Raw genomic sequence first — 12,821 nt, forward strand, 5'->3', positions numbered from 1 at the left:
ATGAAGACACCTGTTTGGGCACCCAAACAGGTCTCTTTACATGCATTTCAGCTAGCTACCTCCAGGAGTAGTGAACTGAAATGAAGTTGTTGCGCCCGTCGGCAGTAACATTAGAATACCGTAGGCGGGCGCGATAGGGGACGGAGGGAGGGACATTTGAATCCTGCCCATTATGTGTAAGAGGCACTACAACTGTGGTTATTGTGTATAAGGGGCACTACTACTGTGGTTATTGTGTATAAGGGGCACTGGGCATTGTATACAAGGCACTACTGTGTGGCATAACGTGTATAAAGGGTACCATTGTTTAGCGCAACGTGAATAAAGGGCACTACTGAGTGACGTAACCATAATGAAGGGCATTACTATGTGGTGTAATATGACTTAGGCGCACTACGTGCGATTGTTTGTGAATAAGATTGTGCTACTGTGTGGTGTAATTTGAATTGGGAGTACTATAGTGTGACCACGCTGCTTCTTTGTGAGATCATTGTCCCTTTATAAAGTATAGGAAGTAGAGTATTAATTTATAGTTTGCAGCGGGGTGCTGTAAAGACTAAGGGGGCGGGTTAGGTTGATGGGTAAATGAGTTCCACCACCTCTCCAGGACCACTTTAAGCCCTGAATGCATGCATGCATGCACACATTTTATATTATATTATATATATATATATATATATATATATATAGTTCATTTTATAGTAATTAACAAAATACAAGTGAATGAACAGAAAAGAAGTCTAAATCAAATCAATATTTTGTGTGACCACTCTTTGCCTTCAAAACAGTATCAATTCTTCTGGGTACATTTGCACCACAGAGCCCTGATCTCAACATCATCGAGTCTGTCTGGGATTACGGATGGTGTAATGGTTAGCATTATTGCCTCACAGCACTGAGGTCATGGGTTCGATGGCCCTTATTACGGTGAGTGCTGAGCTCTGGGAGATAAGTGTGTGTATCTCATCTAAGCTGCAAACAAGGTTTGCTGCGTGGCATGCCGGGCTGCGACTATTGCAACTGCCAATTGCTCCATTAATTCCTAATGGAATTAATCGAGTGATCACCGGCTGCAAATAGTCACAGCGTGGCATGCCATGAAACAAGGTGCATCGCAGTAAGATGAGCATGGCTACTCCGAGGAGGAGGAGTACAAACAAGGGAGATCCTGATGCAAAGACACCTTTTATAAATCGATTGGTCTACTCATGTCTGGTACGCATATTTGGTTGTTATCTGAGGATTTCTGAATGAACTATTTCTAAACACTGATGGCGCGACTGATTTACCACTAGAACATATATATATATATATATATATATATATATATATATATATATATATATATACATACATACACACACATACATATATACACACACACTGTGTGTGTGTGTGTGTGTGTGTGTATATATGTATATATACACACACACACACACACACACACACATATATATATATATATATATACACACACACACACACACACACATATGCACACATACATACTTACACATATATTTCAGCTAATTACATTTTTAATTAACATTTCTGTGATCACATCTTTTCATGCAACCCTGTAGTTTTGCAGCAGCTACGCTTAGTTAGCAGAAGAGCTTTAAATCAGTTAGCATACCTTAAAGTTTCTGATGTGATAGCAGTTACCAGTTTATAATTCTAAGGGATACAGTAGCTCATGAAGTGAAATGGGGCCTCGTGACGTGGGCTGCAAGCTTAAATGCATTGATCAATTCGGGAACTAAAACCCCACTGTCTATTGTGGCGAGTGCTAAGCTCTGGGATTTTTATTTATACAATGTGATCACATTCCACTTGCACCCCAACCCTGGGAATGACGAGTGCAGTGTATTAATGTTTATATAATAATATAGTAGTAGTTGTCCATGATTTCTCCCAGAGCTGGGTTTAAACAATTCATGCTAACAGATGTTGTTCAATATTTAACCAATAATCTGCCATTCATGCAAGGGCACTGGACAGTTCTCAGATTCAATTTGCTTCCTGCTGATTTTTTTCTTTTGCAATAATTAAAAACATACTCTTATTTTTACTCATCAAAATGTACTGAATAATTGCTTAAATATCTATGTTAAATCCAATGTTAAACTAGCGGTAAAGCATATGTTTTGGCAAGCTGTATTCACTTTCACTTCACATATATGAGATAATGGCGATCTGGTCTTTAGGTCGACAAGACTTAGGTCGACACTATCTAGGTCGACCACTAGTGGTCGACAGTAAGTAGGTCGACATGGTTTCTAGGTCGACATGACAAAAGGCTGACATAAGTTTTTTTTTTATTGTTTTTGGTGTCGTTTTCTTCGTACAGTGACCGGGAAAAAAGAAACAACAACAATGAAAGTACACATTAATACATTACTTGAAAGTGAAGCACATTACTCACCAGTAATACCATTTGGCTGCTTGTGCAGATCACAAAACCATAAACGATTAACTGGATCACAGCCCTCTCGTATAGACAATATTACATACTGACCATCATCAGAAACCTAAAGGGATGGACATGGTTAAATAGAAGAATAAATGCATAAATAATAGTCTTGCCATAAAAAAACATTCATATACATGCCTTATATTGGCAAAACCTTAGAATACAGTACATATCAAGGCCTCTTCAGTTTTCAGCTGTCCTTGATTTATTTTACAGTGGGCGACTCTCTAAATGCGGGCATGATTCACTAGCAATTTCGTCATCACAATTTCATAGTAAAGACATTTTTAGGACCACTGAAAAAGGGTGGCCAAACAATTTGGAGTAATACTCTGTTGCGATGTATGGCTGCACAAACTGCCAATACTTACCAATACAGTATCGCAACTCATTTACTGTGTACCTCTTTAGCCTTTTTATTTTTTTAAGGTAATCTAACAAAGGGGGATATCCAATTAGAGGTGAAACAACATTTTCCAACGTTTCTCCAATATTTTTTTTTTTTTTACAGGCTATCTAATTTAGATAATCGGTAAAAAAATAAGATTTTACTTGCCGGTAAATCTATTTCTCGTAGTCCGTAGAGGATGCTGGGGACTCCGTAAGGACCATGGGGATAGACGGGCTCCGCAGGAGACATGGGCACTTTAAGAAAGAATTTAGTTCCTGGTGTGCACTGGCTCCTCCCTCTATGCCCCTCCTCCAGACCTCAGTTAGAGAAACTGTGCCCAGAGGAGATGGACAGTACGAGGAAAGGATTTTGTTAATCCAAGGGCAAGATTCATACCAGCCACACCAATCACACCGTATAACTTGTGATAACTACCCAGTTAACAGTATGAAAACAACTTATCATCAGTTCAAGACCGATGCAACTACAACATAACCCTTATTGAAGCAATAACTATATACAAGTATTGCAGAAGAAGTCCGCACTTGGGATGGGCGCCCAGCATCCTCTACGGACTACGAGAAATAGATTTACCGGTAAGTAAAATATTATATTAGAGGATGCTGGGGACTCCGTAAGGACCATGGGGATTATACCAAACGAGCGGGAGAGTGCGGATGACTCTGCAGCACCGATTGAGCAAACATGAGGTCCTCCTCAGCCAGGGTATCAAACTTGTAGAATTTTGCAAAAGTGTTTGAACCTGACCAAGTAGCAGCTCGACACAGCTGTAGTGCCGAGACCCCCCGGGCAGCCGCCCGAGAAGAGCCCACCTTCCTAGTGGAATGGACCTTGACCGATTTTGGTAACGGCAAACCAGCCGTAGAATGCGCTTGCTGAATCGTGTTACAAATCCAGCGAGCAATAGTTTGCTTTGAAGCAGGGACACCAATCTTGTTGGATACATACAGGACAAACAGCGCTTCAGTTTTCCTGACTCTAGCCGTTCTGGCTACGTAAAATTTCAAAGCCCTGACCACATCAAGTAACTCGGAATCCTCCAAGTCACGTGTAGCCACAGGCACCACAATAGGTTGGTTCATATGAAAAGATGAAACCACTTTTGGCAGAAATTGCGAACGGGTCCGTATCCATATGGAAAACCAAATAGGGGCTTTTATGTGACAAAGCCGCTAATTCAGACACTCGCCTAGCCGAAGCCAAGGCTAATAACATGACCACCTTCCACGTGAGATATTTCAACTCCACCGTTTTAAGCGGTTCAAACCAGTGTGACTTTAGGAAACTTAACACCACGTTAAGATCCCAAGGTGCCACCGGAGGCACAAAAGGAGGCTGAATATGCAGCACTCCCTTTACAAAAGTCTGAACTTCTGGGAGAGAAGCCAATTCTTTTTGAAAGAAAATGGATAGGGCCGAAATCTGGACCTTAATGGAACCGAATTTAAGGCCCAAATTCACTCCAGTTTGTAGGAAGTGAAGGAAACGACCCAGATGGAATTCTTCCGTAGGAGCATTCTTGGTCTCACACCAAGAAACATATTTTCGCCATATACGGTGATAATGTTTTGCTGTTACTTCCTTCCTAGCCTTTATCAGCGTAGGGATAACCTCAACCGGAATGCCTTTTTCTGCTAGGATCCGGCGTTCAACCGCCATGCCGTCAAACGCAGCCGCAGTAAGTCTTGGAACAAACAGGGTCCCTGTTGCAACAGGTCCTGTCTTAGAGGAAGAGGCCACGGATCTTCTGTGAGCAGTTCCTGCAGATCTGGATACCAGGTCCGTCTTGGCCAATCTGGAACAATGAAGATTGTTCTCACTCCTTTTCTTCTTACTATCCTCAACACCTTTGGTATGAGAAGAAGAGGAGGAAATACATAGACTGACCGGAACACCCACGGTGTCACTAGGGCATCTACCGCTACTGCCTGAGGGTCTCTTGACCTGGCGCAATACCTCTGTGGCTTTTTGTTGAGGCGGGACGCCATCATGTCTATCTGTGGCAGTTCCCACTGACTCACAATCTGTGCGAAGACTTCTGGATGAAGTCCCCACTCTCCCGGGTGTAGGTCGTGTCTGCTGAGGAAGTCTGCTTCCCAGTTGTCCACTCCCGGAATGAACACTGCTGACAGTGAGCTTACATGATTCTCCGCCCAGCGAAGAATTCTGGTGGCTTCCGCCATTGCCACTCTGCTCCTTGTGCCGCCTTGGCGGTTTACATGAGCCACTGCGGTGATGTTGTCTGACTGGATCAGAACAGGTCGGTCGCGAAGTAAGATCTCCGCTTGACGTAGGGCGTTGTATATGGCCCTTAGCTCCAGGATGTTGATGTGAAGACAAGTCTCTTGACTTGACCAAAGACCCTGGAAATTTCTTCCCTGTGTGTCTGCTCCCCAACCTCGGAGGCTTGCGTCCGTGGTCACCAGGATCCAGTCCTGAATGCCGAATCTGCGGCCCTTGAGAAGGTGAGCACTCTGCAGCCACCATAGTAGTGACACCCTGGCCCTGGGGGACAGGGTGATCGATCAACCGATGCATCTGAAGATGTGACCCGGACCACTTTGTCCAGTAGGTCCCATTGGAAAGTCCTCGCATGGAACCTGCCGAAGGGAATGGCCTCGTATGATGCCACCATCTTTCCCAGGACTCGAGTGCAAAGATGCACTGACACCTGTTTTGGTTTCAATAGGTTCTTGACCAGAGTCATGAGTTCCTGGGCCTTCTCTATCGGGAGATAAACCCTCTTCTGGTCCGTGTCCAGAATCATGCCCAAGAAGGGCAGACGAGTCGTAGGAACCAACTGCGACTTTGTAATATTGAGAATCCAGCCGGGTTGCTGTAACACTTTCAGTGAAAGAGATACGCTGTTCAGCAACTGCTCTCTTGATCTCGCTTTTATGAGGAGATCGTCCAAGTACGGGATAATTGTGACACCTTGCTTCCGCAGGAGCACTATCATTTCCGCCATTACCTTGGTGAAAATCCTCGGGCCGTTGAGAGACCAAACGGCAACGTCTGAAAATAAGAATTTACTCACCGGTAATTCTATTTCTCGTAGTCCGTAGTGGATGCTGGGAACTCCGTAAGGACCATGGGGAATAGCGGGCTCCGAAGGAGGCTGGGCACTCTAGAAAGATTTAGGACTACCTGGTGTGCACTGGCTCCTCCCACTATGACCCTCCTCCAAGCCTCAGTTAGGACACCGTGCCCGGACGAGCAGACATAATAAGGAAGGATTTAGAATCCCGGGTAAGACTCTTACCAGCCACACCAATCACACCGTACAACTCGTGATACTATATCCAGTTTGACAGTATGAAAAACAACTGAGCCTCTCAACAGATGGCTCAACAATAACCCTTTAGTTAACAATAACTATTTACAAGTATTGCAGACAATCCGCACTTGGGATGGGCGCCCAGCATCCACTACGGACTACGAGAAATAGAATTACCGGTGAGTAAATTCTTATTTTCTCTAACGTCCTAGTGGATGCTGGGAACTCCGTAAGGACCATGGGAATTATACCAAAGCTCCCAAACGGGCGGGAGAGTGCGGATGACTCTGTAGCACCGAATGAGAGAACTCCAGGTCCTCCTCAGCCAGGGTATCAAATTTGGAGAATTTTGCAAATGTGTTTGCCCCTGACCAAGTAGCTGCTCGGCAAAGTTGTAAAGCCGAGACGCCTCGGGCAGCCGCCCAAGATGAGCCCACCTTCCTTGTGGAATGGGCAGTTACAGATTTTGGCTGTGGCATGCCTGCCACAGAATGTGCAAGCTGAATTGTACTACAAATCCAGCGAGCAATAGACTGCTTAGAAGCAGGAGCACCCCGCTTGTTGGGTGCATACAGGATAAACAGCGAGTCAGATTTTCTGACTCCAGCCGTCCTGGAAACATATATTTTCAGGGCCCTGACAACGTCCAGCAACTTGGAGTCCTCCAAATCCTTAGTAGCCGCAGGCACCACAATAGGCTGGTTCAGGTGAAACGCTGACACCACCTTAGGGAGAAACTGGGGACGAGTCCTCAATTCTGCCCTATCCATATGGAAAATCAGATAAGGGCTTTTACATGATAAAGCCGCCAATTCTGACACTCGCCTGGCTGAAGCCAAGGCCAATAACATGACCACTTTCCACGTGAGATATTTCAGATCCACGGTTTTTAGTGGCTCAAACCAATGTGATTTTAAGAAACTCAACATCACGTTGAGATCCCAAGGTGCCACAGGAGGCACAAATGGGGGCTGAATATGCAGCACTCCTTTCACAAATGTCTGAACTTCAGGTACTGAAGCTAGTTCTTTTTGAAAGAAAATCGACAGAGCCGAGATCTGTACTTTAATGGAGCCTAGTTTTAGGCCCATATTCACTCCTGCTTGCAGGAAATGCAGAAATCGACCTAGTTGAAATTCCTCTGTTGGGGCCTTTTTGGCCTCGCACCATGCAACATATTTCCGCCATATGCGGTGATAATGCTTTGCCGTAACATCTTTCCTGGCCTTAATAAGCGTAGGAATGACTTCTTCCGGAATACCCTTTTACTTTAGGATCCGGTGTTCAACCGCCATGCCGTCAAACGCAGCCGCGGTAAGTCTTGGAACAGACAGGGCCCCTGTTGTAGCAGGTCCTGTCTGAGCGGTAGAGGCCACGGGTCCTCTGAGAGCATCTCTTAAAGTTCCGGGTACCACGCTCGTCTTGGCCAATCCGGAACCACGAGAATGGTGTTTACTCCTCGCTTTCTTATTATTCTCAATACCTTTGGTATGAGAGGCAGAGGAGGGAACACATAAACCGACTGGTACACCCACGGTGTCACTAGAGCGTCCACAGCTATCGCCTGAGGGTCCCTTGACCTGGCGCAATATCTTTTTAACTTTTTGTTGAGGCGGGACGCCATCATGTCCACCTGTGGTTTTTCCCAACGGTTTACCAGCATCTGGAAGACTTCTGGAAGAAGTCCCCACTCTCCCGGGTGGAGGTCGTGTCTGCTGAGGAAGTCTGCTTCCCAGTTGTCCACTCCCGGAATGAACACTGCTGACAGTGCTAGTACATGATTCTCCGCCCATCGGAGAATTCTTGTGGCTTCCGCCATCGCCATCCTGCTTCTTGTGCCGCCCTGTCGATTTACATGGGCGACTGCCGTGATGTTGTCTGACTGGATCAGCACCGGCTGGTGTAGGAGCAGGGATTTTGCTTGACTTAGGGCATTGTAGATGGCCCTTAGTTCCAGAATATTTATGTGAAGGGAAGACTCCTGACTCGACCATAGTCCTTGGAAGTTTCTTCCCTGTGTGACTGCCCCCCAGCCTCGAAGGCTGGCATCCGTGGTCACCAGGACCCAGTCCTGTATGCCGAACCTGCGGCCCTCTAGAAGATGGGCACTCTGCAGCCACCACAGTAGCGACACCCTGGTTCTTGGAGACAGGGTTATCAAGCGATGCATCTGAAGATGCGATCCGGACCACTGGTCCAACAGGTCCCACTGAAAGATTCTGGCATGGAACCTGCCGAAGGGAATTGCTTCGTAAGAAGCCACCATCTTTCCCAGGACCCGCGTGCAGCGATGCACTGATACCTGTTTTGGTTTCAGGAGGTCTCGGACTAGAGATGACAACTCCCTGGCTTTCTCCTCCGGGAGAAACACTTTTTTCTGGACTGTATCCAGAATCATACCCAGGAACAGTAGTCGTGTCGTCGGAACCAGCTGTGACTTTGGGATATTCAGAATCCAGCCGTGCTGGTGCAGCACCTCCTGAGATAGTGCTACTCCCACCAACAACTGTTCCTTGGACCTCGCTTTTATTAGGAGATCGTCCAAGTACGGGATAATTAAAACTCCCTTTTTTCGAAGGAGTATCATCATTTCCGCCATCACCTTGGTAAATACCCTCGGTGCCGTGGACAGTCCAAACGGCAGCGTCTGGAATTGGTAATGGCAATCCTGTACCACAAATCTGAGGTACTCCTGGTGAGGATGGTAAATGGGGACATGCAAGTAAGCATCCTTGATGTCCAGGGATACCATGTAATCCGCCTCGTCCAGGCTCGCAATAACCGCCCTGAGCGATTCCATCTTGAACTTGAATTTTTTTATGTATGTGTTCAAGGATTTCAAATTTAAAATGGGTCTCACCGAACCGTCCGGTTTCGGTACCACAAATAGTGTGGAATAGTAACCCCGGCCTTGTTGAAGTAGGGGTACCTTGATTATCACCTGCTGGGAATACAGCTTGTGAATTGCCGCTAGCACCGCCTCCCTGTCTGAGGGAGCAATCGGCAAGGCAGATTTTAGGAACCGGTGGGGTGGAGACGCCTCGAATTCCAGTTTGTACCCCTGAGATACTATTTGAAGGATCCAGGGATCCACCTGTGAGCGAGCCCACTGATCGCTGAAATTCTTGAGGCGGCCCCCCACCGTACCTGGCTCCGCCTGTGGAGCCCCACCGTCATGCGGCGGACTTGGAAGAAGAAGCGGGGGAGGACTTTTGCTCCTGGGAACCTGCTGTTTGTTGCAGTCTTTTTCCCCTACCTCTGCCTCTGGACAGAAAGGACCTGCCTTTTCCACGCCTGTTTTTCTGGGTCCGAAAGGACTGAACCTGATAAAACGGCGCCTTCTTAGGCTGTGAGGGGACATGGGATAAAAATGCTGACTTCCCAGACGTTGCTGTGGAAACTAGGTCCGAGAGACCATCCCCAAATAATTCCTCACCCTTATATGGTAACACTTCCATGTGCTTTTTTGAATCTGCATCTCCTGTCCACTGGCGAGTCCATAAGCCTCTCCTAGCAGAATGGACAATGCACTTACTTTAGATGCCAATCGGCAGATTTCCCTTTGTGCATCTCTCATATATAAGACTGAGTCTTTTATATGGTCTATGGTTAACAGGATCGTGTCTCTGTCTAATGTGACAATATTTTCTGACAGTTTATCTGACCACGCAGCGGCAGCACTGCACATCCAAGCTGACGCAATAGCTGGCCTAAGTATAATGCCTGTGTGTGTATATACAGACTTCAGGATCGCCTCCTGCTTTCTATCAGCAGGTTCCTTGAGGGCGGCCGTATCCGGAGACGGTAGTGCCACCTTTTTAGACAAACGTGTGAGCGCTTTATCCACTCTAGGGGGTGTTTCCCAACGTGACCTATCCTCTGGCGGGAAAGGGAACGCCATTAGTACCTTCTTAGGAATTACCAATTTTTTTATCAGGGAAAGCCCACGCTTCTTCACACACTTCATTTAATTCATCTGATGGGGGAAAAACTACGGGTAGTTTTTTCTCTCCAAACATAATACCCTTTTTAGTGGTACCAGTAGTTATATCAGAAATGTTTAACACCTCTTTCATTGCCTCAATCATACAGTGAATGGCCTTAGTGGGCATCAGGTTTGACTCATCGTCGTCGACACTGGTGTCAGTATCCGTGTCGACATCTGGGTCTGCTTGAGGTAGCGAGCGTTTTAGAGCCCCTGACAACCCATGCGACGCCTGGGCAGGCACGAGCTGAGAAGTCGGCTGTCCCACATTTGGCATGTCGTCGATTTTCTTATATAAGGAGTCTATACGTGCACTCATTACTTTCCATAAGCCCATCCACTCAGGTGTCTGCCCCGCAGGGGGTGACATCCCTTCTAAAGGCATCTGCTCCGCCTCCACATCATTATCCTCATCAAACATGTCGACACAGCCGTACCGACACACCGCACACACACAAGGAATGCTCCGAATGAGGACAGGACCCACAAAAAGCCCTTTGGGGGGACAGAGTGAGAGTATGCCAGCACACACCAGAGCGCTATATAATGCAGGGACTAAATAAGTTATGTCCCCTATAGCTGCTTTTTATATTATATATGTATTGCGCCCAAATTTAGTGCCCCCCCTCTCTGTTTTTACCCTGTTCTGAAGTGTAGACTGCAGGGGAGAGCCAGGGAGCTTCCTTCCAGCGGATCTGTGAAGGAGAAATGGCGCCAGTGTGTCTGAGGGAGATAGCTCCGCCCCTTTTCCGCGGCCTATTCTCCCGCTTTTTTCTGGATTCTGGCAGGGGAATTTACCACATATATAGCCTCTAGGGCTATATATTGTGGTATTTTTGCCAGCCAAGGCGTTTTTATTGCAGCTCAGGGCGCCCCCCCCCCAAGCGCCCTGCACCCTCAGTGACCGGAGTGTGAAGTGTGCATGAGGAGCAATGGCGCACAGCTGCAGTGCTGTGCGCTACCTTGGTGAAGACTGATGTCTTCTGCCGCCGATTTTCCGGACCTCTTCTTGCTTCTGGCTCTGTAAGGGGGACGGCGGCGCGGCTCCGGGACCGAACACCAAGGACTGGGCCTGCGGTCGATCCCTCTGGAGCTAATGGTGTCCAGTAGCCTAAGAAGCCCAATCCGGCTGCAAGCAGGCGAGTTCGCTTCTTCTCCCCTTAGTCCCTCGCTGCAGTGAGCCTGTTGCCAGCAGGTCTCACTGAAAATAAAAAACCTAAAATTATACTTTCTTTCTAAGGGCTCAGGAGAGCCCCTAGTGTGCATCCAACCTCGGCCGGGCACGAAATCTAACTGAGGCTTGGAGGAGGGTCATAGTGGGAGGAGCCAGTGCACACCAGGTAGTCCAAAATCTTTCTAGAGTGCCCAGCCTCCTTCGGAGCCCGCTATTCCCCATGGTCCTTACGGAGTTCCCAGCATCCACTAGGACGTTAGAGAAATTGGTAATGACAATCCTGTACCGCAAATCTTAGGTATGCCTGATGAGGTGGATAAATGGGGACATGAAGGTACGCATCCTTTATGTCCAGTGACACCATAAAATCCCCCCCTTCCAGGCTTGCGATGACCGCTCTTAGCGATTCCATCTTGAACTTGAACCTTTTCAAGTATAGGTTCAGAGATTTTAAATTCAATATGGGTCTGACCGTACCATCCGGTTTCGGGACTACAAACATGGTCGAATAATAACCCCTTCCCTGTTGAAGGAGGGGAACCTTGACCACCACCTGCTGAAGATACAATTTTTGTATTGCGTTTAAAACGATTTCCCTCTCTTGGGGGGAAGATGGTAGGGCCGATTTGAAATACCGGCGAGGAGGCACCTCTTCGATTCCAGCTTGTAACCCTGAGACACAATTTCTATTGCCCAAGGATCCACCTGGGAGTGAACCCACATGTGTCTGAAATTCCGAAGACGTGCCCCCACAGGGCCCGGCTCCGCCAGTGGAGCCCCAGCGTCATGCGGTGGATTTTGTAGAGGCCGGTGAGGACTTCTGTTCCTGGGAACTAGCTGCGTTGTGCAGCTTCTTTCCTCTGCCCCTACCTCTGGCAAGAAAGGACGCACCTCGGACTTTCTTGTTTCTTTGTGAACGAAAGGACTGCATTTGATAATGCGGTGCTCTCTTAGGCTGTGAGGGAACATAAGGCAAAAAATTTGACTTTCCAGCTGTAGCTGTGGAGACCAGGTACGAGAGACCTTCCCCGAACAATTCCTCACCCTTGTAAGGTAAAACCTCCATATGCCTTTTTGAGTCGGCATCACCTGTCCATTGCCGAGTCCACAGGACCCTTCTGGCAGAAATCGACATAGCGTTTATTCTAGAGCCCAGTAGACTAATGTCTCTTTGAGCATCTCTCATATATAGGACAGCGTCTTTTATATGCCCCAGGGTCAATAATACAGTATCCTTATCTAGAATATCCAATTCCTCAGATAAGTTATCCGTCCATGCCGCTACAGCACTACACACCCAGGCCGACGCAATTGCCGGTCTTAGTAAGGTACCCGAATGTCTTCAGGGTAACCTCCTGTTTGCGATCAGCAGCATCTTTGAGGGTAGCCGTGTCCTGGGACGGCAGGGCTACCTTTTTGGATAAGCGTGTTAAAGCTTTGTCCACCCTAGGGGAGGATTCCCATCGTAACCTATCCGTTGGCGGGAAAGGATACGCCATA

General features: G+C 47.2%; 1 protein-coding gene across 1 annotated transcript in view; it reads right to left on the minus strand.

Moving 5' to 3' along the window:
- The window catches only part of PREP (prolyl endopeptidase), a 354,821-nt gene that overhangs the window by 232,964 nt on the left and 109,036 nt on the right, over positions 1-12,821 (minus strand). Inside the window, exon 7 of the mRNA XM_063917051.1 lies at positions 2,426-2,531. Within this exon, the coding sequence (XP_063773121.1) occupies positions 2,426-2,531 (106 nt within the window). The remainder of the gene's footprint in view (positions 1-2,425; positions 2,532-12,821) is intronic.

Source organism: Pseudophryne corroboree, chromosome 4 (assembly GCF_028390025.1).
Source record: "Pseudophryne corroboree isolate aPseCor3 chromosome 4, aPseCor3.hap2, whole genome shotgun sequence".
Classification (NCBI taxonomy): Eukaryota; Metazoa; Chordata; class Amphibia; order Anura; family Myobatrachidae; genus Pseudophryne; species Pseudophryne corroboree.